The 25,023-nt window shown below is 43.1% G+C and overlaps 2 protein-coding genes, 1 long non-coding RNA gene and 1 pseudogene across 5 annotated transcripts in view; 3 read left to right on the forward strand and 1 right to left on the reverse strand.

Annotated features, from left to right (window-relative positions):
- The window catches only part of PDE7A (phosphodiesterase 7A), a 106,955-nt gene extending 98,737 nt beyond the window's left edge, over positions 1–8,218 (forward strand). For both annotated transcript variants that reach the window (XM_018058454.1, XM_018058455.1), the window contains exons 10-13: positions 695–839; positions 1,742–1,838; positions 2,540–2,620; positions 6,372–8,218. In XM_018058454.1, coding sequence (XP_017913943.1) covers positions 695–839; positions 1,742–1,838; positions 2,540–2,620; positions 6,372–6,580 — 532 coding nt within the window. In that variant the 3' untranslated portion in view covers positions 6,581–8,218. The remainder of the gene's footprint in view (positions 1–694; positions 840–1,741; positions 1,839–2,539; positions 2,621–6,371) is intronic.
- Positions 10,209–11,806, forward strand: LOC102169313 (annotated as a pseudogene). Its single transcript, XR_001296499.2, has one exon. The product of XR_001296499.2 is annotated as a tropomyosin alpha-3 chain pseudogene (transcript).
- On the forward strand, positions 13,731–16,492 carry LOC108637530. Its single transcript, XR_001919149.1, has 2 exons — positions 13,731–15,108; positions 15,387–16,492. It is a non-coding gene; the product is annotated as an uncharacterized LOC108637530 (long non-coding RNA).
- The window catches only part of MTFR1 (mitochondrial fission regulator 1), a 61,345-nt gene continuing 52,102 nt past the window's right edge, over positions 15,781–25,023 (reverse strand). Inside the window, exons 5-8 of the mRNA XM_018058456.1 lie at positions 21,098–21,333; positions 18,859–19,126; positions 18,056–18,224; positions 15,781–17,317 (exon numbers count right to left, since the gene is read on the reverse strand). Coding sequence (XP_017913945.1) covers positions 17,249–17,317; positions 18,056–18,224; positions 18,859–19,126; positions 21,098–21,333 — 742 coding nt within the window. The 3' untranslated portion in view covers positions 15,781–17,248. The remainder of the gene's footprint in view (positions 17,318–18,055; positions 18,225–18,858; positions 19,127–21,097; positions 21,334–25,023) is intronic.

Below are 25,023 nucleotides of genomic sequence, written 5' to 3' on the forward strand. Positions count from 1 at the left end.
TTACTGATCATTATACAAGGAAAACATTGGTGATGGCCCATTGAAACGAAAGGAATTTTTAAACATTCTTCCTATTTGACTTGAGAAAGCTTTTTAGATGATATATTTGTTCTCTGTATTAACATGTTACATTTTCCCTTCCAGAAAATTTGAATAGTCTTACAGATAATTGATTCTTGAATTTGGCTCTGAAAATATAATTGAATCTAAACTTTATAGCATTGCTTGGTGGAGCTTCATTAGGGTTTACTCAGACATATTTTCTCATGTCTGCAGAAGTCAGTAGTCGAATAGTCCGCTTTTCCTCCATCTGACCCTCCTCCTGCATCTCAAGCACCAACAAAGAATCCAAAGTTGTTCCCTACATCACAGCAAAAAATTTTCCTCAAGCAACATGTCAATTGTACATAGACTTTTTTTTTAAGGCATATAATTCCACCTGAAGGCTTTCCTTTCGGAGTGTTTGCCGAGTGGTATTTTCCTTCCAGCTCTCTTGGTCTTGGTTTGACCATTTTAGTAGGTTTTTAAAATGTGTTCCTTAAAACCCATGTTTTGTGGTAGGTTAAAAGTTGAATGGCAGAATATCTTAGAGCTCAGTAAAGCTTTCTGAATATTAAGATTAAGGGAAAAATAATTAAAAAGTAGCTGTTCAACTGAAAGCCTTGTGTTTCTCTGTCTGTTTCTCTACTTCCAGACAACAGATGGAGGCTCAGATAGGCGCTCTGATACTGGCGACAGACATCAGCCGTCAGAATGAATACTTGTCCTTGTTTCGGGCCCATCTAGATAAGGGCGATCTACATCTGGAAGATGCCAGGCATAGGCACTTGGTCTTACAGGTAAAATGTGGCCTGGAAAAAGTCTATTTCTAGGGAAGATGGTTAGAATAAAAATGAAATATTCTCATGTAGTTCTGAGTGGTTAAATCTTGAGAGCAAGCTGTGGTCTGCAAAGCGTCACCCAAGGCTGTGCAGGAAAGGTCCATCAGTTTTGTCTTTTTCACACTTGAGATTTCTGACGAAAACAGTGTTTACAAGATGCGGTACCAGTCAACAGTAGCAGCTTTCTTTTGTTGTTACATTTTTGACTGTGCCGCATAGCACACAGGATCTCAGTTCCCTGAACAGGAATTGACCCTGTGCCCCTGCATTGGATGCACAGAGTCTTATCCACTGGATGGCCAGAGAAGCCCCAACAGCATTTTAACAAGTTCTCACTTATGAAAAATGAGAAATGACTGGTTTGTAGCTTTCTGATTAATACAGTTCTGTGTTAGCTCTCTGGAATTATCAAGCATGTTCAGTTTGGTTAGCAGGCTTTTGGCACCTCTATAAAATGATTGCTATAACTAACACTATCATCAACTCAGTGTGAAAATGAAAGTCGCTCAGTTGTACCCCAACTCTTTTCATCCCCATGGACACCATCAGACTGCTTCTGTCCATGGGATTCTTCAGGCAGGAACACTGGAGTGGGTTGCCATTTCCTTCTCCAAGGGATCTTCTTGACCCAAGGATCGAGTCTGCTGCAGACCGGCGTCTGCTGCAATGGAGGCAGATTCTTTACCATCTGATCCACCAGGAAAGCCCCAAACTCAGTGTAAAGGATAATAGATGTCCTATTGCAACATTTTCTTTTTCTTTTTTAAGGTGTCCTTTTCCCCTATTAGAGTATATTTAAACTTAGCACATTTGAAATTTTACTCTTTTTCTTAAGACAGTTTCAATATTTTGCTTGCTAGATGGCTTTGAAGTGTGCCGATATTTGTAACCCGTGTCGGACCTGGGAATTAAGCAAGCAGTGGAGTGAAAAAGTAACAGAGGAATTCTTCCATCAAGGCAAGTTACAGTGTTGAATATTGAGTGATCACTTGTCCATTTCATTTTTTAGCATCATATGAATAAGATAACTTAGGCAATTAAAATAACTTAGAATAACTGCTAGACAGCTGTAGAGTCTAGCAGTAGGTGCCTGATACTTTTAGTGACAGTTCACAATAGATGGACGTAGAACCAATAATGCACAAATTGCGGACCTGTTTGAAAACATCAGCAGTTATCTTTTGAAATGATCATGGTGTGTGTGCATTTATGAATAGACATAGAGCAAGTTTGAAAGTTTTGCTGTACAGAAGGATTGTCCTGCCCTTGCTCCATCCTTGTCCCGTGTGAAGGGTATGGCCATAGGACATACTTTGTGAATTAAGGCCAGAAAGATAAAGATCTTCATTCCATGCATCTTCCTTTTAGAAATCTTAAGTTTTAAACTAAAACACTGTAACAGAATTATAATCCTGGGATAACATCTAGTTAAGTTTTCCACCCTCTCCATTTGAAATAGGTTATCAGCTTGGCAACCTTTTCTATGTGTGAATAACTTAAAATTTAAAAAAGAACTGATTTAGAAGGAGTCCTCTCATGAGGATTAAGTATGTTACATTTTTCCTATGGAATTTACAGGTAAGATGAAGACTTTAAGTATATTTTTAACCAATAAGGTATATTCCACATAAAGAATTTTCTCTTTTTTAAATTTCTAGGAGATATAGAAAAAAAGTATCATTTGGGTGTGAGTCCACTCTGCGATCGTCAGACTGAATCAATTGCCAACATCCAGATTGGTAACTATACATACTCAGATATAACTGGTTTTTAAAATGCCATTCACCTTAATTTTGTCAAGAAGAGTGGTACATCTGAAATACAAATATTAAAATGCTTATTTCTAATTTTTAAATAATTTAAGAAATCTTACTCCTGGATTTTTTTTTTTTTTTTTTGACCCTTGTAATTTACTCTCATTTGATTTTAGTTGGTGAAAAGCAGAGCCAGGGCTTCCCGGATGGTCCAGTGGTTAAGAATCTGCCTTCCATTGCGGGGGACACAGATCTGATCCCTGGTTGGGAAAGATCCCATGGCAGGCCTGTGTGCCACAGCCACTGAGCCCTGAGTGCCACAGCTGCTGAGCCCGTGTGCCTAGAGCCCCTGCTCTGCAACGACAGAAGTCAGTCGCTGCAACGAGGAGCCTGCACACAACTAGAGAAAGCCCGTGCGCAGCAAAGGAGACCCAGCACAGCCAGAAATTAAGTAGTTAAAAAAGAAGCAGAGCAGGTTGCAGTAACTTTCTGTTCTAAAATGGAAAGAATAGGCACCTCCCTGGTGGTCCAGTGGTTAAGAATCTCCCTGCCAGTGTAGGGGACACAGGTTTGATCTCTGGTCCAAGAAGATCCCACATGCTGTGGGGCAACAGAGCCCATGCCCCTGCTCTCTGCAATTAGAGAAAAGCCCATGCATAGCAATGAAGATCCAGTGCAGCAACCCCCTCCCCAGCCCCCATCCCCCAAAAAAGAAAGAAACTCTGTCATTCTGGAACTACTAGACCGGATTTGCCAGCGAACACGCGCGACCTCAGGCTCTTCGGCGCCACCTGCTGGTTGAAGCTGACTCCGCAGCACTGCGCACAGGCCACTGGAACCTGGCCTCAAGTCGTCTCCCCAGCACCCGCCCTCTCATTTACCTTCAGCAACTTGGTAAATGAGAGTTGTGGCTCCGCACAGCCACAACCGTGTGAAGGCAGGAGTCCCAAGCACATGGGCTATCCTGGGACAGTTAAGTGGACTCACAAGTGGCTGGGCAGCTCCTGACTCAGAGCCACCCAAGACAAGTGCTGCTGGGCTCCTCCTCTTCCAGTTTGCCCACTTTATGCAGTTAGCAGGTGGTGGGCTTTGCGACCTCAGGTCCTAAGGGAAAGTGAGGCTTGGAAAGAATCTCCTTCTAGGGTAAGTCAGGGAACTGTTAGAATAAACTTAGTGCTAAGCAGCAGTTACCCAGAGCCAGCGTGTGGTCAGTACGCAGAAGTCATGTGGAGTCGATAGGTTTTCTTCTATGATAGGAGCCCTGGGTCTGTCGTGTACTGGGTGAGAGTGAGGCACGTGACCCGGCGCCCTGTGGTGTCTGGGACAAGAAGAGAGAGGGGCACGTGGACAGGGACAATTAAGTGGATTCAACAAGTGGTGGGACTGCTCGTGAGTCCAGGGTACCTCCCGGCTGTGTCTGTGGCCCCGGCCTGGGTACTGTTACTGGGTGCTTAAGACCTCAAAGAACCCCAGGGAACAGAGAGCCTGGAGAAACAGCTAGTCTGTTGGATGGGAGAGACGGGAAGCAGATGCTCTCAGCCGGTTGGAATGGTGGGAGAATCAAAGAACAGGGATCCAGGTCTTCCAGTGGTTAAGAATTTGCCTGCCAATGCAACAGGAGAAGCCACTGCAATGAGAAGCCCGCACACCACAACTAAAGAAAAGCCTGTGCGGCAACAAAGACCCAGCACAGCCACAGATTTGTTTTTTTAAAAAAAATTTTTTTTGAGGCTGAATGCTATTGCATTTTTTAAAAAGAAAATGGATCCTGTGAAACCAGTAGTAATAAGGTCCTACATTTGGGCACAAGACCCCAGCTGCTCATGACCTGACTACGGCACCTAGAAAAAGATGGGGCTCCGGGCACAGGTTCAGCCAGACCCAGGGGTATGAGGGTGGCTGCTGCCAGAGGCTGAAATGCTGTCTCACCACAGTGGTGATATTTTTCTCGTGTCCTGTCTTTCCTCACCGGAACATTCCTGGTGGCAGGCACATCTCGACTATTCACTGCTGAGCCCTGGCCAGCCCAAAGCAGTGCCTGGCATATAGTAGGTTCTCAGTTAACACGTGTGGAGGAGATGGGAGACACGGAAGAAAGCCATGTTTCCAGTATCGTCACTGCTACTTCAGAGATCAGAATTGGTACACTTAAAATTCAACCATCAGACCATATATGACTTTCTGATTAAAAGTAGTGGGTGCAAACTGCTTTATTTCCATGACATTAAAAATATATATATTATTTGGCTGCACCAGGTCTTAACTGTAGGATCTTCAGTCTTCGTTACAACATGTGGGATCTTCACTTGCACCGTGCAAACTCTTGGTTGTGGCATGCGGGATCTACTGCCCTGACCAGGGCTCAAAGCCAGGCCTTCGGCATTGAGAGCGCAGACCAGCAGGGAAGTCCCACCAGTGAGATTTTCTTATTGGCTAAGTGGACCATGTGTAGTTTGTGGTCCATAGAGTCTTTCCCTAAGAAGAAAGTTTTAGAGATGAAAAAAATTTTTAAACTGTTAACAGTGATAGAATTTGAATGTGTATTTTCACGTCCTCAATCAAAAGTTTAGGAAGATGATGTTATATTTGCTTTTGTTAAGGTGTTTCCTAGGAGGCTTCTTTCACCCTGTGTAAGATACTCCCCTGGTGACTCAGACGGTAAAGTGTCTGTCTACAATGCGAGAGACCCGGGTTCGATCCCTGGGTCGGGAAGATCCCCTGGAGAAGGAAATGGCAATCCACTCCAGTACTATTGCCTGGAAAATCCCATGGACAGAGGAGCCTGGTAGGCTACAGTCCATGGGGTCGCAAAGAGTCAGACACAACTAAGCGACTTCACTGAAGATACTGGGTAGTAGTATTAAGTCAGATACAGTGTGGGCTCGAGTACTGTGTAACCCAGAGATGCAGACTGTCCTGAAATCGCCTTCCTTTTCTGGCTCTGAATTAAGGGAGATCGGTTGTATGAGCTGTCCATGAAATAGGCCCTAGTACACTTCCAGTATTCACTTCAATGGTTTATATTCATCTTGTTCTTCTTAGACTCGTACTTGGTGTCGTGGTCGCTTAGTTGCTGAGTAGTGTCTGACTCTTGGTGACCGCATGGGCTGTAGCCTGCCGGGCTCCTCTCCATGGGATTTCCCAGGCAAGGATACTGGAGCGGGTTGCCGTTTCTCCCTTCGGGAGGTCTTCCCCACCCAGGTCTCCTGCACTGGCAGGCAGATTGTTTCTCACCAGGCCACCAGGGAAGCCATGGTGTCGTGAGTTTTGGCTTTATAAATTCCTGGGTATCAAGACATAGAAGCCGCCCCGTGCTCATGACAGGGGTGGTGATCTCCCCCCCCGATGGCAGAGCTGCTGCACCTGGCTCCGGTCTTGTCACCCGCAGCCCAGGAGATCCCCTTAGCTCTAGTGGTCTTGTGGGAACCAGCCCTCGGACCCGCTGAGCCCTGCTCCAGGGCCACCACAGTTTTGCTGAAGCATTAATAGAAGGATGTGGTTCTGTGCAGCTGAGAGGGATCATCAGAAGAGGTGTGCTGCGTTTGTCAGCTCACCTCCACTCCAAGTTTCATTACGTTGCTTGCTTAGATTCTTCGAGAAGGTATGTAAATTTTCACACACGTCTAGAAAAATAAGAGCTAGATAGTACTGGAGTAGGACTTAAGAGAGTAAACTCTGTAATAACATTTGAAAGTTTCAGAACACGCACAGAGGCCTTTTCTCCTTGTTTTCTCAGGTTTTATGACCTATCTTGTGGAGCCTCTGTTCACGGAATGGGCCCGGTTCTCCAACACCAGGCTGTCCCAAACGATGCTCGGACACGTGGGGCTGAACAAAGCCAGCTGGAAGGGACTGCAGAGAGAGCAGCCCAGCAGTGAGGACACTGATGCTGCGTTCGAGGAGTTGAGCTCACAGTTATTACCTCAGGAAAACCGGTTACCCTAACCCCCAGAACCAGTGGGCAGACGCCTCCTAGAGGTTGTTAGAAATGTGAAACGGGGTCTTGAGGTGAGAGAACTTACTCTTGACTGCCAAGGGAAATGAATGATGCCAGCATTATTTATTTCCAAGATTTCCTCTGTTGGATCATTTGAACCCACTTGTTAACAACAAGACCCGAACCTACAGCAATATGCATTTGGCTTTTCGTGGGAGACCTTGAAGAGGCAGCGCCTGGCAGGAGCGAAATGGAGGGAGTAAGCGAGGAAGTTTTTGCAGGAAGAATTGCAGTGGCCCGTGTGCTCTTCGAAGCATCATCGTGAAGCTTGAACTGAAGCCTTCAGCAGAAATCTTCGGAATTTAACCAGCTTGATGCAAACAGTGTGTTTCTGTACCTTCCACTGGTTCTCTCGGAGAAAATGGAAATGTGAAGTGCCCAGTGTCTGCACCTCTGGCAGGACTCAATGTTTACAAACCAACTCTTGAAATATTGGTTCTCAATTTGCCTTGGAGCATGATTGTGAAGGAACCACTAAGAATTCTGAAGATCAAACCTAGAACTGCAGCTCTTTCTCCCCCTCCCCCAGTTTGCCTTTCCTTTACTTCGGATGCCACCAAAGCCTCCCATTTGCTCTGGTTTTATTTCGTGCACTGGAAACTGAGCATTTATCATAGAGTGCCGCCGAGCTTTCACTCCAGTGCTGTTTGGCAATGCAATTTTTTTTTTTAACTTTGGTTTTTAATTTGGGGGGGGCGGGGCAGAACCCCAGTGTCCTAGCTGTATGATGATTCCGCGGTGAAGACATTGCATGTTGTCTTCACTACTGTACACTTGACCTGCACATGCAAGAAAACAAACAAAAGGTGGAATGTTTAAAACACCATAATCAGCTCAGGGTATTGCCAATCTGAAATAAAGTGGGATGGGCCAGTGTGTCCTTCAGAGCAAGGGTACTAAAGTCCTCTCGCTGCAGGGAGTGAGAGGTATGTCGTGTGTGTGTGGATGTGTGTTTGGGGCACGCTCGTGCATGTGTGACTGTGCATGTGTTCTATTTATCCACATGGCAAGGATCGGAGACGTTGGCTTTTATTTATTATTGTAGAATGTGACGTAGTGAGCAGCCACACGTGGGAGGGGAAGGGAGGTCAGCCGTGAGAGATGATGGCTCCAGATGCCAGATGCCTTAACTATGCACCAAGCTAAGTGACCAAACTTCTTGTTTTGATTTGAAAAAAAGTGCATTGTTTTCTCGTCCCTCCCTTTGACGAAACGTTCCCCTTCGACGGGCCTTTTGATGTGAACAGATGTTTTCTAGGACAAAAAAAAAAAAAAAAAATCTAAGGACTAATTTTAAATTTAACAAACATTCCACTTTTGTAATTTGTTTTAAATTGTTTCATGTATAGTAAGCACAACTGTAATCTAGTTTTAAGAGAAACCGGTGCTTTCTTTTAGTTCAATTGTATTTCCCTTGTTACTGTAAAAGACTGTTTATTAATTATGTTTACAGTTTGTTGCAACAGCCATTTTCTTGGGAGAAAGCTTGAGTGTAAAGCCATTTGTAAAAGGCTTTGCCAGACTCATTTTAATATGTGCCTGTTGCTGTTCACTTTTGATGAATAAAACCTATCTTTTCACATTTTTATCTTTGATATTTACCTTATAAGTCAATCTGTGGGAAAGGATAAGGCAGTTACCAGGAAAACTAAGCGTCCACTTCTCGATTCTCGCACTGGCTCACAGGACACTTGTTCAGGTGTCACTGGGTGCAGGCGTCATCCTGTGGGCTCACCTGTCACCTGCACCTTACAGGTGAGATGCTGAGGCCTGGGGCATAGATGGCTGAGTCCTAACAGCCCAGAGAAGTCGGCTCTGAGCCCAGCCTCTGGTCTCCACAGCCCTTTGTTCCCACGGTGGAAACCTCAAGCCCTCGTGCAGGTACCAGAATACCACTTGTGTTGGCCTTTTTAAAGTCAGGTAATAGGAAATGGCCACTTGATTCTGCTTGACTGGTTTCAGTGTAAGAAAGGCACCACTGGGCCTCTCCTCGGGCTCCCCAAGTCTTTCATTAGAAGGGATAAGTGTCAACTCTGAATGCAAACATACTGTCACCATTTGCATAGAAGAGTGAGGACCGGTAGAAATACGGCATGAGCCGAGTAGGTGATTGTCAGTTCTGGGGTAATCACATGTTTTTAAACAAAGATGAAATTTATTCCAGCACGTGCAGAATATTCTATCATTTAGATATGTAGCCATAAAACAAGAGAAAAAAAAAGCCATTATTAAAAAGCGACTATTGACATGTTCTACATTCTTTTCTCTGTTACCAAGTCTTTGAAATCTGGCGTGTCCTTGATGCTTACAGCACATCTCAGTTTGGGCCAGCCGTGTCTCAGGTGTCCAGTCTCCACGTGTGGCTCGTGGCCACCACACTGGACCACTGGGTGCTGAAGTCTGATGGAGGCGAATCTGACACACCCCGTGTGATGAGGAAACTTGCGACTCACAGACTTAATATGTCAGCACGTGGAGAGCAGAACTGTCTCACGGCAAACCCACTGTAACCAAACTCACAGAAACTTTTTCCCATTAGTAGTTTAATTTACAATGAGAAAGGTAAGTATCATTCTCTCATTTTAGGCAGATCTCCTTGGGAAGTTAAATTACAATCAGCCGGTTACTTGAGCATGGATTCCAAGCCAGGGAAGCAAGGTCCCTCACACATCCTGCAAGGAGGTGCCTACTGATGCTCGTGCTTGGGTGGACCGTGGTTCCCCTGGACGAGGCTAGAGACTGAATGCCAGGAGCTGCGTCTCCACACCCACTTGACTGGCATGTCTAGTAGGTACGTCAGACCCTCAGCCACAGGCTGCCTGCTCCGCCTGCCAGGCTATGCTTGCTGCTGCTTCTCTGACATGTGTTTGATATTCAGAGGAATATCTTCCTTCCATTCTCGAGGGGGAGACACCTGAGTGTGCTCCGGTTTCCTGCCTATGGGTAAGTAAACCCAAGGCAAAGATATGCATTGTTACATATATGTGGGATGAGCGTTGACAGCCCTGCTTTACAGTACCTGTGTATTCTTTGAACATTGATTTTTCTAGAAAAATCTGAGGAAACAGTACAATAATTCAGAAAACTTGAGGAAACAGGAATTTAGATCACATTTTAAAATAAGCATTATGGAAGAGAATGCAAAGTTCATATGAATTTTTAAGATAAAATGGGAGACTTCAAAGAATTGTCGAGCATTGTAGCAGCTTGCCGGGGCCCTGGGGCAACCTGTAGTGCTGGGGGCAGCACCTCTGCTATAGGCTCAAGGTCCTCAGAACATTTTGGTAAGCCTTAGCTTAACAAAACCAAACAAGCTGCTTCCTGGTCAGTTCTTGTACTCTGTCAATGCGGTGCTTTATAATGATCTTCTTAATATAAAAGTAAAAAATTTGTTTTTAAATATTTAATTGGAGGCTAATTACAGTACTATAGTGGGTTTTGCCATACGTTGCCTGGGGAATATATTTGCACTTTAGGTACAGGTTAGAAGTGCTAGTAACTCCGAAGATTACTGAAACGGCCTCTCTTTCCAAAAAGCATTCTTGGGTCGGCCGGAGTGCGGCAGCGGCAGCGGCAGCGGCAGCAAGGAGCGCAGTAGCCCGCCTCTCCCACCGCAGCCCGCCCGCTTGCCGGCCCGCCGCCACCCGGCGCGATGGCGGGGAGCAGCTCGCTGGAGGCGGTGCGGAGGAAGATTCGGAGCCTGCAGGAGCAGGCGGCCGCCGCGGAGGAGCGCGCGGGCAGCCTGCAGCGCGAACTGGACTACGAGAGGAAGCTGAGGGAGACCGCTGAAGCCGACGTAGCTTTTCTAAACAGACGCATCCAGCTGGTTGAGGAAGAGTTGGATCGTGCCCAGGAGCGTCTGGCAACAGCTCTGCAGAAGCTGGAGGAGGCCGAGAAGGCAGCAGATGAAAGTGAGAGTGGCATGAAAGTCATTGAGAGCCGAGCCCAAAAGGATGAGGAGAAAATGGAGATTCAGGAGATCCAGCTGAAAGAGGCCAAGCACATTGCTGAGGATGCCGACCGCAAGTATGAAGAGGTGGCCCGTAAGCTGGTCATCATTGAGAGTGACCTGGAGCGTGCAGAGGAGCGGGCTGAGCTCTCAGAAGGCCAAGTTCGACAGCTGGAAGAACAATTAAGAATAATGGATCAGACCTTGAAAGCATTAATGGCTGCAGAGGATAAGTACTCACAGAAGGAAGACAAATATGAGGAAGAGATCAAGGTCCTTTCTGACAAGCTGAAGGAGGCTGAGACTCGGGCTGAGTTTGCAGAGAGGTCAGTAACTAAATTGGAGAAAAGCATTGATGACTTGGAAGAGAAAGTGGCTCATGCCAAAGAAGAAAACCTTAGTATGCACCAGATGCTGGATCAGACTTTACTGGAGTTAAACAACATGTGAAAACCTCCTTAGCTGCGACCACATTCTTTCATGTTGTTTTTATTTTTTTGTTTCGTTTTGTTTTCAAACACCATGCTTACCATAAAACCCCTTAATGCATTTTTTGTTTACTTTTACCACTGTCACAGAAACATCCACAAGATTCCCAGCTAGATTGGGGGTGGGGAAGACACACACACACACACACACACACACACACACACACACACACACACAGAGGCAAGCCCGTGTTCAAGGTGACAATGATTTAAATGTGCCATTTCCCGAGTTGACATTGCCACACCGTAGAGAGTTTAGCAACACAGTATGCTTAGTCAGTCCAGGAATCCTTGAGGAAGCAGAAAGATTTCCACTCAAACTGCCAATGACCAGGAAGGGTAACGTTTGAAACACAATCGGGTGTGGATTGGTGCTACTTTAAACAAAAGGTCCCACTGTGGTCTCTCCTTAAATATTGTATGATTTACAAGTCTGTCCAACACTAATTTATTTTGTCATGAGTTTTACAATGAGGTGAGACTGTGGATCGTGTCTGCCAGAATTCACTAAAGCCGAAGCTTTGTAAGCCACCGTGCTCTTCTAATTGGCACATTTGCAGCTTGTTACAACTTGTGGGATAGCATGCAATGTGGATTTCCAGCATGTTCAAGTGAAAGATGTGGGCACCACATACAATTGTGAAGAAAACACATTGTCTTAAGAGTTATAACTGTATGAAACCTTGTACAATGATATGGAATAAATGCACATTGTAGGACATTTTCTAAAAAAAAAACAAAAAGCATTCTTGACTCCTAAGGGTTTCAATTTTTTTTTAATTTTCACATCACAGGTTCAGTGTTTTCATGTGTATTTTTTTTTAATGTGTAAATATTTTGTTTAAATCTTTTCCCAGTTAATATCTCTTTCTTGGGCCAGTGACCAATGGCTAATACGCATTCAGTAATGTTTTAAAATAAATGTGATATTAATCACCATGCTATCCGCATACATTTGAAACACAGTTGTCCAGATGCGTACAGGACTTAGCCTGAGCCGTTCCTTGTTGGCTAAGGATTTGCAGGCAACCTGTGTCTTCTGGAAGGCCCCCGGTGGTCCCTGGTCTCCAGCGGGGGGTGACCACCACTGGGAGTGGACACAGGTGCACACAGCTGTCTCCTCCACCTTCTTGTCTCTCGTGCTCAGCCTTAATGCAGGGGCTCAGTTGTGTCTAACTCTGCAACCCCATGGACTGCAGCAGTCCAGGCTTCCCTGTCCTTCACCAACTCCCGGACCTTCCTCAAACTCCTGTCTATCGGTGATGCCATCCAACCATCTCATCCTCTGTCATCCCCTTCTCCTGCCCTCAGTCTTTCCCAGCATCAGCCTTTTCTGATGAGTCAGTCATGTGCTCAGCATAGGACAGACTGGCATAAACTGTGCCATCAATGAATGCTGAACGAATTATTAGTAACAGCTTGGTGTCGTGTTTCCTTTCTAGCTGTCAGTCTATCACCATGCGCAGTTGTGTTGACGCTAGTCTAGGCTGCAGCCTGGGCGCCCAGCACCCGAGCTCCCGCTGTGCTGGATGCTGCACTGGATGTGGTAGCGCATTCAGAGTGACAGAGCATGGCCCCTGTACTCAGAATGTTTGGGTGGCAGTGTGTGGAAAGAATCTGTTGTATGACATGGTGGGTTTCTGTCTTGTACAAAATGAATGGTTTCATTGGGTAATAATGAAAATGATACCATAGTAATTACTGAATGTTATTAACATCCCTGACTGGTAAAATTAGTTTTCAAATTTGATTCTAAAATATGTCTTAGATGTTCAGTATGATACTTTTAGTAGAATTCTAGCTTTTATCATAATCTTTTTTTTTTTTTTTTTTTACTTTCATAGCTGCGTTAAAACTGAAACACAGGAAACTTACTAGTCTATTGCAAGTTTTACCAGTCCCATCAGTGGTCTTGTGAAGAAAGTGCATCTTGTATTAAATTTATGTTTAAGCTGTGCATTATTTGAGATTTTTTGAGCGTAAATTTGAAGTGTTTCTTTATTGTTGAGCCATAAAGCAGTGGTCCCCAACCTTTTTGGCACCAGGGACCAGTTTCATGGAAGACAGTTTTTCCACGGACCGGGGTTGGTGGTGGTTGGGTTTCAGGATGAGTCAAGTGCATAACATTTACGGTGCACTTTATTATTACTACATTAGCTCCACCTTGGATCATCAGGTATTAGACCCTGGAGGTTGGGGAGACCCCTACTGTAAAGAATCAGGAGGGTGCATGATATCCCAAGGTGCTTTTTATCTTTTGAAGAAAGTATCATAAAGGAATGTGATAAAATACCTAGCTTTACATTTGCAGAATTTTAAAATTTCCATCTAAGAATCCTCACAGGACAGGGGTCAACTTTTTCCACTGTAGGGAACGGTCTCAGGTCACTGCGGGTTAACTGGAGCTTTATATTGAGGATTTGTGTTCATGAGATAGACTGATCACTTAAGTGTAGCTTTTTGCTGCACCTGCTTCTTGCCACTCCTGCTTCTCTTCCAGCCTCTTCTCTACCTTGGAGTGTCTGCTTGGAGAGGCAGTAAACATTTTTAAAGCATTGTCTTTATGGCTAAACAGACTAGGTTTAGTCTTCTGTCACCTCATCTTTTGAGTGGCTTTCTAACTTGTAAAATGTGTCTCTTAAAAAAAAATGTACTGACACATAGTTCAGGCTGAGTCATTGTCCTTGTTCCTCATCGTATTTTGTATAAACTGCTCATGGGTACAGCTGTTCCTTGTGACCTGCTTACTTGAGCTCTGAGTACCGAATGCACCCCTCTCTCCAGGTTTCTTATTCAAATTCCCGAGGGACAGCCTGGAGCAACTCAGGAAGGCTGATCCTGGGCCCCCGACCAGCCTCTGCCGTAGCAGGTGCTCCCCGTGCAGAGGGCCGTCTGCTCTAGGTCAAGGTTAGAGATGTGATGGTCTCGTGTGCTCTCCACCCTCACTGAACACCAGGTTACACAGCAACTTGCCGCTGCACCTGCTTCTGTCTCTCGTCTTCTGATAGCAGGCGTGGCTGGCCAGTGAAGAGGGACGCCTCCTAGCCATGTGAGCGGAAAGCTGTTCATACCTCTGGTAAAATCGCTGTTGTGAAGAGTGTCTTTCTCCCCCAGATTAAGGCTTTTGCCAGCTTGGAAGAGAGCAGCTGGGAGGGATGGGACTGCCCTGTAGCAGCCACAGCTGTTTGGGATGGAATGGGGGGCACTATATGGATCATCTTAATTACCTTCTTGATCACATCTAAATTCCACCCATGTTACTCTCTCAGCTTTGCGGAAGGAGCCCTCTGACCTTTCAAAGAGGCTGGAGAACCTCCCAGGGAAAAGTTGTTTGAGAAGCTCCAGCCAGAGGAACAGTAAGGTGTGCAGTCCTTACAAAGCAGACTAAGGACCGCAGTCTCAGAGGGAACTATCTAAGATTTCTGGATCCTTCCTTAGGTATGCTGTTTTTATTTCTTTTCCTCAAGTGATTGCTCTGGTATCGATGAAGAACTAGCCTGCTTACAAGATTGATAAGGAAAAACTAAAACGAATGTTAAGAAACAGGCTCAGTGGAGCAGCACAGAACACTGACTCCAGGATGAGGAGAGGAGACAGGACTCAGGAGAGGCTGAAGGTCATGGGGAAGGAAGACTGACGGTAACAGGCAGTAACAATGATACTGGCTAAAACCAAGTGCCTCCTCCTGCCTGGCGATCCCAGAGCTGTTGCTACTGGGTTCACACCTGAAAGTTTAAACTTTTATCTGCCAGATCTAGTCCACAGAGAGAACTTCTGTTTTCAGAGAAATTACTAGAGGATGGTTTTTCCAGCTGTGTGTTTCCAGTAGTTGTTACCTCGTGTTTTCTTCCTTTCCCACCAAGATGCAGACTCACAGGAACTCATACAGCAAGAGGATAGGATGCTTCTGCAGAAGGGCCTGCGACTGGGCAGACAACCAGGACGGAAGACCTGAGACCTACCCCTCCACCCTGGCCCGCACACAGGGACCTTGTCTCCTAGGAGAAAACTGTCTGCTGGGAACCTTGTGTGAAATAATGTAAGAACTTACTTAGTACTCTGCTATTCATAGAATGTGTTCAGAATGCCTCTTTTAATCCTCATAATTTCCTGAACTGAGCATTATTCCCATTTTAAAAACAGATGTGCCTGGGCCAGGATCACATATACATATCGTGTTTTAACCCCCAAGTCCAGGGCTTTTTGACTCACATTATGTATACAGTTGACCCCTGAACACGGGTTTGAACTGCGTGGGTCCACATATACGTGGAATTCTTTCAGTATAAATACAGTACCTGTATTTACATTTTACAGATTTTAAGTACGGAGAGAAGCTTGAGTTTGACCAGAGGTCACAAAATGTGGAATCAGAAACTAAAAGTTTGAGCTTTGATTCTTTCCCAGCTGTTCCAGGTTCCTACCCACGCTTGGGTGAGTTGTCAGTTCTTTTGCTACTGAGGCAGCGATAGCAGTATAGTCTAGGGGAGGTGGGGAGAGTGTCCCAGAGGTGGGTTCTAGGCTCGAGAACCCCGAAGAAACTCACACGCCTTTCTCTTTTAATGCTGAAGATGAATGAAAAAGGTGACACATTTTAAGCAGTGTATTTCCACTTGGAAAATGCAGAAAGCAAATTATTCTAAAGTTGCATGTACAACACAGAATGTTGCCTACTGTGGAAGAAAAAAAAAGCATTTATACAGGCATGATGGTCCAAGGAAAAGAAAAGTTGCTTTATTTCAAAACAGTAACTTCCTCATTTTGGAGCACTGGCTAAAAATTCAATTACTGATACAAATATAAATATTTCTTAGGAGGTCAAAGTAAGTATATCAGGCGAATTTCCTGAATTTAAAGGCAGAATTTTTAAACCATAGAAAACAATTAGAAACAATGTATGTTAACAACATGTGTAAAATTAAGCCACAGTTCAAATTTAAGCTAAACAGCCAAACCATGAAAATTACCTCAACTAGTATTAGCTGCTATCGTTTAGAACATTGCACACAGTTTCAATAACTTAAAAGTGAATGTATCTTCTTCATATCTCCTAATCGCCCTGGGAAGTGGAACTTTTTTTCCCACTAGATTTAAATAATAAGTCCAACTATTTACTCATGGTAGGAGATTCTGGATAACTAGAGCTGAGTTTAACAGAAATATAGAAAATCATGACGATACATGAAGCATTTAGAAATGATGACTTCCTTAGAAGTCCTAGATGAGAAAGGTGGTTGGAACTCAGCAGAACAGCAGTCTGACCGATGATAAGCAACGTACAGGAAATTGGCGCCTATACAGTGTTCCATTATAAAGCTACTATTTTGACCAGTATTAAAAATTTTTTTAACTCCATTATGCTGACATTTCCAGAAGTGTTAACTTAGCAACAGGTCATCTTTATGATATGCCATTTTATTAAACTGAAAGAAAAAGATGGTACATTCTAGTTTTCACTTTAAAAGAGATTTAATTCAATAGTTTGATTGCTCACTATTGAAAACTACAGTTTCTTCCTCAGAACTGGGCAGCACTGAGGTGGAAACAGTTTTCATGATCCTTGACTTCCCTTAAAGGAAAGTATTACGGAATTTCAGCAGCAAACATTATCTGGTTCCTACTCAAACCCCATCTCCAAGAAAACGTGAGAGAGAATCTAAAAGTTCTGTTCAAGGCAAGAAGAAATTCCAAACTCGAACATTTTACTCCGACAATTTGGATATACCAGCTGCTCCATCACTGGGTAGGAATGATTACCAGCAGCCTTGTCACTGCCATCACTAAATCTTGTGTCCTGTTGTATATCCAAATACATGCACATAAAATATGTGTACAGATAAATTAGTGTTAATTAAAAATTCACATCTATAAAATGTCCTTCTTTTGTTCTGAAATCTATGTACTTGTTTTCTAGACTGGAAACCTAAACATCTTGGCTACACATTAAAAACGTGCTGGAATGTACATATGCTATGGAAAACTTCAGAACTGACCTTCTCTTAAAAGCAAACAAATCTAGAGTGCTTCTGTTATAGCATCATACTCTAATGAGACCTAAAAGGAGACCACTAAGTACTAAATTCAGGTATTTACCAAACAAACAGTGTTGATATCTACTAGCCGAACAGCCCTAAGAAACCAACAGCTGAACTTGATAGTCTTTGTCAGCTCTTTGTCTATTAGGAAGTTGAAGCATTTTCAATTAAAGCCTTCATTTTTCCAGTAGACTTCAACATGTGTGGACCAAACTAGAAAAGAAACAAAAAAGATACAGGTTCATGTAACAGCAATGATAGCCCCCTCCCAACCATGGACCACAAGGTATATTCATGAAAAATCAAGCAGCTCAATAGTATTAAAACTGTTATAGTTTGTTTATAACAACCTGTCAATTCATATCAACAGTGAGAAAGATAGCAAAAACTGTAATCATTGCAAGACCCTAGCTTGGTCCAATTTTACTTCTTTTAATAAAAGAAGGAAGATAGAGTTTCAAAGATGCTAGAATTTCTAGGATATCTACCTCTCTGGCATAGATAGATAAACACATCTCCCCAGTGACTGTAACCTGAGGAAAGGGAAGGTCTAAATTAATACTTAAGAGCTTCCATGAGGTCTGCTCAGTCTCCACCGCTGCAGGGCCCACAGCCTGTAAGGCCCTGGACAGATCTCTTTCCCCTTCATAAGAATTTCACAGGTGCCCTAAGACAATGACCTTTCCTTTCTACATCACAGCATTTACACTGTCCTTAGATATAAGTTTTATTGTAATGAATTTCACTTCATTGTGCTTAAATATAAACAAACAGCATGGAAAATTTAACACAGGAGATACCCAGGGTTAGCTTTTACTTACAGAAGAGCATCAGGAGGGAAGCAGTCTAGCTGGCGCTAAGGACTAAATCCTACAGCACATCCTTCTGCGTCTTGCGCAGGTGGACTGGCCCACAGGCTGCACTAAGGAGAGAGGTCTGCCCAGTACTCACCAACACTCTCTCGGAGGTGGCCTCTGATTCAGACTTTGGGATTCCTTTCTCAGCTTCACCTTGACTATCGCTTCGATACCGATAAGCAAACTTCTTTTTCAGTGCCTCTGCTATGAGGGCAGCAGGGTCAGCAGCATCTGCCGGCTTGGGCTTTGTGTCTTGTTCTGACCTTAGAGAAGTGACGAGAAATCAAGGGGGCATTGCAGCGCTGACAGCACGGCTCTAGCAGCAGAGACACCGGATAGAGACACTGACGCGGTGAGGTGGGGAGCCCTAGATTTACGGCTTGACAAAACAGCACAAAGGTACCCAGGGAATAGTTCCTCTAAGGAGCAGAGACTGCAGGCTCCTTCAAGGCAGTCAGGGTTCCCTCCTCCACAAGCCTGGTCCCTACCCTAGCAGGCACACAACTCAGCCTGAGGGAAGAATGACTGCACAGTAACAAGGCTTCAGAGGCGATGGGGGAGAAATGAGAGTGGCCTGCCAGTGTTTGTCCTGCTCTCAGTTAACTGCATACAAGAGCTCCTGGGGGCTTATCTTTTTTAAATTAAAAACTTAAGAGCTATTCCAGTAGTCATGCTATAAAACAAAGTTCTCAAGAAGCTTGGTGTATGAGTGTGCTCACTCGTGTCCGACTCTGTGACCCTATGGTCTGTAGCCCGCCAGGTTCCTCCGTCCATGGGATTCTCCAGGCAAGAATACTGGAGTGGGTTGCCACTTCCTCCTCCAAAGAAGCTTAGCAGTTGCTTATAAAAGGCGTAGGAAATCAAGGGAAGTGGGCGAGAAGGCAGAAGTCTCCTCACCTTTTTACTGATCGCAGTTTCACGCTGTTCATGTCTTTCAGGATCTCCAGCATGTTGGGCAGGTCTGTTTTCTTCGGACTGTTCCTGACCGGGGCCTTCCCCGCAGAGGCGTTTCTCTCTCTCCGCTCTTTTATGAGATCAATAGCAGAAGCGCTCAGCTGGAGCCCCGGTGGGGGGAGGGGCGGTGGTGGCGGAGGGGGTGGCGTCGGGGGCGCTGGCTGGACCAGGGGTGCTGCTGTGGCAGCGGGCCTGGTGGATTCTAAGTCACCTGCAGGAATGAGGGGAAATCAGTTTAACCCTCGTGGTAAGAGGCAAATAAAATATTTTAAAAGTACAGTTATGTTAAGGACTTTATACCTGAAAGCAGTAACCTTAAAAAGAATCTCAGTCACAAGTAAAAAGGAAGTTTCAGTTACTTGCTTGGAATCTAAATGCCTGAATTTCAGTCATGGTATCATTTAATCCCAGTCTCCAGATGGAAATGTTCCATTTAACTTAACAGGGTGCTTTTGTGATATCAAATGTTCAGGTCTGACTGCTTCACAGTGTGCAGCTACTTCTAGATGAAACAGCATCTGGACTGCCCACAGAACTGCCTCCAGTAGGTAGTCTGACAGTTTAGTACTAGAGTAAATAACTATCAGATACCTCTGTGGTTCTTTTAAGTATATTTACATAGAAGGTAAGCATGAACTAGAGAATGTAAATTAACCAGAATGAGTTTAAAAGTTTCAGATTTATTGAAAAAAATTGAGAGAAAAAAAATTATAGTTAATTCCCCAAAAGAATAAGTAACTAAGAGTTAAAGCGGTTCTAAAATAAGGACCTAAAAATCCATCTTTCTGCATAACTGGAGATTAAAGAGTTGTTTGGGCTTGAACTATATTGATTAGTTTATTCAAGGGAGTTGGGTTGTAAATAGAACATCTAACAGAAATCCTCAGATGACCTCACAATTTACAGCAGTTTTCCTAGTCTGCCAGAAGAGGGAGGTAAAGCCAAAGAGAAATGTATCAGTAACTTATAGGTTAAACAGAAAAGGGCAGGACTTTGGGTTTTCAAAAGTCACCTGTAGATTTCACTGAAATAACACCAGGTGCCGGGAGTACATTCGCCCTGCCCATGGTGGCCTGACCCAGGTTTGAGGAGGTTTCCGTGTAGGTTACATTAAACTATAGGACCACAAGCTAAGTGACTCAGAGGTGGAATAACTATCCTTTACCCTTCAGAGCTGGCTTATACTGAATCTTGTCAAGACTCAGGAACACTAGGAAAACAACCACTGCTTGCCAGCAGATTAATAAGCTAGGATCTCAAGGCTATGGTTTCTTCTCCAAAGTGACAATGCCACAAAACTAAACGCAACGCTATTAGACCAGAGTCAGAGGCCCTGAATTCAGTTTCCACTCTAGGAAAGAGGGAGACAAATGAATATTAAACAGCTACTTTGCACTAAAGATACTCTATATTGTTTCCACATTTACTCCCATAGTAACTCCACAACATGAGTAACCACTATCCCAGTTATAGAGCTTTATGCTTGCCTCAGGACACGTAGATAACTAAACACACTCAAACCTGTCAGGGCTGTTTTGCAGTTACCTCCTCCAGTCTGATGTGAATGGTGCCATTAGCACAGACAGTGAAGTTCCCACAGCAGACACATGAGCAGTGTTCACCTCTATCAGTGGATGTATATTTTGTCTCCAAAATACACTCATCATCCTCTGACAGCATTAAGATTGTTCAAAACAAATGAAAACCACTTAAACTTGCCTGGGTCCTGTACTGGACCATGCAGGGGACAGGCCCCTAGTTTTCTAGGAAGCCCAACAGCTGTTATTAACTTCTTTAAAATTTTTTAATTGTAATATAATTTATAATGTGTTAGTTTCCGTGTATAGCATACTGACTCAGTTATATATATGTATGCATACTGGGGGCTTCGCAGGTGGCTCAGTAGGTAAAGAATCTGCCTGCAGGGCAGGAGACACAGGTTCGATTCCTGGGTTGAGAAGATCCCCTGGAGGAGGACATGGTAACCCACTCCAGTATTCCTGCCTGGAGAATGCCATGGACAGAGAGGAACCTAGAGGGCTATAGTCCATTGGGTTGCAAAGAGTCAGACATGACTGAAGAAGCAGAGCCCACAAATACATATAATTTTTCCCCCAAGTGAGTGGTATTCTCCCCGCTCCCCACCCGCATTTGCTGACTGACAACTGGAGGACTCACAGACCTGCACTGAGGTTCTGCTGTTCCTGGAGGGTCACGATCTTGGCAATCTGAGCTCTGAGGGCAGCAAGCTCGCTTTCAAGGGCACAGATCTTCTGCAGCGCTTCCTCATTGGCCAGCGTCGAGGTCTGCAGCGGAGGCTCTTCTGGAGACAGGGTGGGTAAGGACGGCTGCCTGCTGTGGGGCTTCTCAAAGAAAGGAAGATCATCCTGAAGGGTTGGCCTTGACCGGACCTCTAGCCTGCAAGGAGGACAGAAGTTGGCTGTCACAGGCTTTGAGAGGGGCTATGAAAAACTGTCACTTCAAAGTTAATCAGAACATAGCAGAAGAGAACATCTGAGAGCCACTTTTCAGGCTGACCTTACATAAAACCCCCGCTGTAAGTTTCAAGACAACAAAGCACTTGTCAACCTGCTGTAGATCCACACCAGGCCAGCTTTCTTATTGCCATCATTCTTAATTTCTATCTCTATATTTTATATTCAAGCCCATACTATCAGGAGGCATCACAGGTTTCAGCAGTGTCTTTGCCAATTCATGTTTTGTTTTGGTGGCCTGAACTAAGATGATGCAACTTTTAATGCTCTTAAAAATGGTAAACTAATTATTGGTTATAAATGACAACCAAAGCAGTAGTCCATTAACCCTTCCTCAAGGTCTTTGTTTCCACATTTCCATGTCAGTGTTTTCCATATGAGATAAAATATACCAAACTGTAAGACATACTGTAACAATGTGAGCCAAACTACAGCATTAGACACTAAAAAGGAGGGGGGGGGATAATTATAATTGAATTCATGCAGTAATTATTAGATGGTCTCATTTTCACTTAAAGGTATTCTAATATGCACTGCACTGTAGCTCCATATGGAAGTCTTCTGAGGTTGAGAACAACATTCAGATTTCAACTGTCATTTTGTATGTTTATCCATTTCCTCCTATTTTCTACAATTAGGTTTTTCTGGCCTCTAAGCCCTTTTCTCTTTTCTTCCTCTGGCTTTACTGAGGAATCACTGGCAAATCCTGTATGTATATAAATGCTGTACAGCATGATAATCTGACCATGTGTATACACTCTGGAATAATCGCCACACCCAAGTTAAGTACATCCCAGTTCCCTCACAGTCTCATGTGGCCATGTGACTGTGAGTTTGGCTAACCGGACTGTAAGCCACCTAGGAAGGCTGCTTGGAGGGCAATGACTTGGTTCCATAAGAAAAGAAGGCCTTTCATCTCTAACCCCACCCGTTATTCCTCCTTTTCTGAGAGCCGTGAGTCACCAAGCCCAGAAGCTAATGCTGACGGGAAAGCCACAGCTGAGAATGCCCAAGAGCCTGGCGGGTGGTTCCTGGGCACACAGTGGAGCCACTGGCAGCTTCAGACTGTCCACTCAGGGGGGTTTCTGACTTGAGAAAATAAACTTCCATCACCATTATTTTGGACTTCTCTGTTTCGTGTAGTCAAACTTAATCCTCTTGTAACATTCACCAACATTATATCCTATTTTAAAATAGTTCCTTTAACTGAATATTGCAATTTTTTGCTTGAGAAATGAAACAATTCATTCTTCCTTGTGTTTGAATGAGTAAATTCTTGGACCTTTAGCATTTGGTATTTTGCACTAAATTCAGGTGGTTTTCTTCATATCTAATCTTGATTATATCCCGTTAAACTACCACATATACAGGATGGTTGCAAATTGTTTTTTATAGTATTTTTTTACAATATTATTAAAAATATTTGGAGAATAAATGTCCTAGTTACTACCTGGCCCTATTTTAGCTTACCTAGTAATCAACTTTAATAATACTAACCTTGTTCATGTTCATTTGGCATATTTTGGGGGTAGGGAAATATATTTGGCTTGCAAAAAGCTTTAATTACCATTTCTAAGCCCTACACTGGGAAGAAACAGGTGATAAAATATTTTAAAAAGTAATGATGATTAAAAAAAACCAAAATATTTAAAAGAAACAATACCAATGCTCTGGTTAAACACATTAATAGGTTCTTTAAAAGATTATAGAGATTAAATGCAAGCATTCTAATCAACCTGCAATAAAGAAAATAATTTTGACATTAAATTTAAAAAAATCATTGTGGCTTTTTGTTGACGGGAAAATTCTGATTTCTACCTACCTTTCATAAAGAAGGTCTGATTTTGTTAACCATCTCTATACATTAAATTACAAGAAGATACAAATTATTCTGTCTACTGAATGAAGTTTTTTAGGGGGAGGATACTTAAGAGTAATTTCATTTAATGAGTACAATGTCAAATACTCTAATACGCTTCCTCAACTATATTCTTGACAACTCAATGTTTTTAATAAAACATTTTAAAACAGTGTTTTAAAATACTATTTAAAAAATACTACTTCTTAAAATAACTAAGGAAACCATTGATAGGTAGGATGTTGGCAGAGATAATTTTAGTCTTGAGAACAGATGTGAGTAAAATATAGAAATATCAAATATACAATTAAAGTATCATACTTGTTCAAAACAACAGTGGAGAAATAGGGAAGACTAGTAGGAATAGAGACTGTGCGTTTAAAGCAGGAAATCAGAAGCAGTGTTCTCAGAACAGAATAGACACCCCTGCCACAAGCACTGCGGCAGCGCACCCAAAGGGCTACAAGTGGACGAAAGTAGAACAGAAGGGAGAGAGAGCACCTGCGGGGGAAGACTCAAGTCTACCCAGACCATCTCCCATGAAAGTCATATTCGGCTTTGTTTATTAAAACTTACCTAAATGAATGAACATTTTATTGGGAGTGGGAGTGAGGATGATGGTTTGTTTTCACATTATGTGTGAGTGCAGAGATTTCATAAAGTCTGTATCATAATAGCAAATAGAGATGAATTTCAAATGTGAGAATCTTGAGTACTATACTAAGCAAAAAAATGTTGTAATAGCTTTTTTCAGGAACTAGTAGTCACTTTAGTAGTGAATATACCCTCCTAGATCACAGGACCCAAAAGTATTACATGCTTTTCAGTTTGTTTGAAAATGTTACCTTTCAAGTAAGCCAATCGTCAAATCCCATGAACATTTCAATACCCAGAACTGGAACCAGGTAACATGACAATTTGGATTAAGAGAGCAATGACAAGGCAAAACAGTTTCCTTTAAGGTATCTTCTGGGCAAAATACAGTCAGAGAGAATTAAATACTGAACAGCAAATGACAGTGTTTAAGAAAAACAATTAAGCATCTACCTCTCCCAGTAAAATTTCTACAGATGAATTTAATCCTTCTGTTTCTCCATCTACTAGAACTAAGGGTAAGCACTTATTAATCTTGAAAACCAGTGTGCCAGGCTGAAAGAAAAAAAGTTTAGGACCTTTAGGAAGAATATTTAAGTAACACTGTCAGATCACCTATATTTTATGTGTCTATACTATTTTTATAACTTTGGTATACTCTCTACATTTATATTGTGAAATACTGTCGATAGCTATAGGTTCAGACAAAATAATTCTAGGAAATGTGGAAGTTTAAGTGTGGATTTTTAGAAGCTAAAAAAAGTAAATAATCCTGAAATGATCATATCCTCTTGAAGACATAGGAAGATTCAACATACAGAGAAGCCTGAAAACCAAAGACATAAAAAAGAAAAAGTTACTTTGTAATATTCTTGTTTATGAAAAACCTTAGGTTTTATGAAAATTCTGACAAGTCCAGGACTTTAAAATAAACACACACACCCTTTTCCTACAGACATGTTTTATCTCAGAACCAATCTGTTTTGCCATCCTTCAGAAGAGAAGGCTATTAAGAAATACCAAGGAAAAAGTAATTCAAACTAAGAAACTAAGGGCTTTTTAAGCTCTACTAATCAAAGAAAATTCTCGATTAAATATAATGTACCTCTAGGATCCTTTCCCCTTATCTAGCAGTGAAAGCTCAGAATCAGATTTTTTTCA

Source organism: Capra hircus, chromosome 14 (assembly GCF_001704415.2).
Source record: "Capra hircus breed San Clemente chromosome 14, ASM170441v1, whole genome shotgun sequence".
In the NCBI taxonomy this organism is placed as follows: Eukaryota; Metazoa; Chordata; class Mammalia; order Artiodactyla; family Bovidae; genus Capra; species Capra hircus.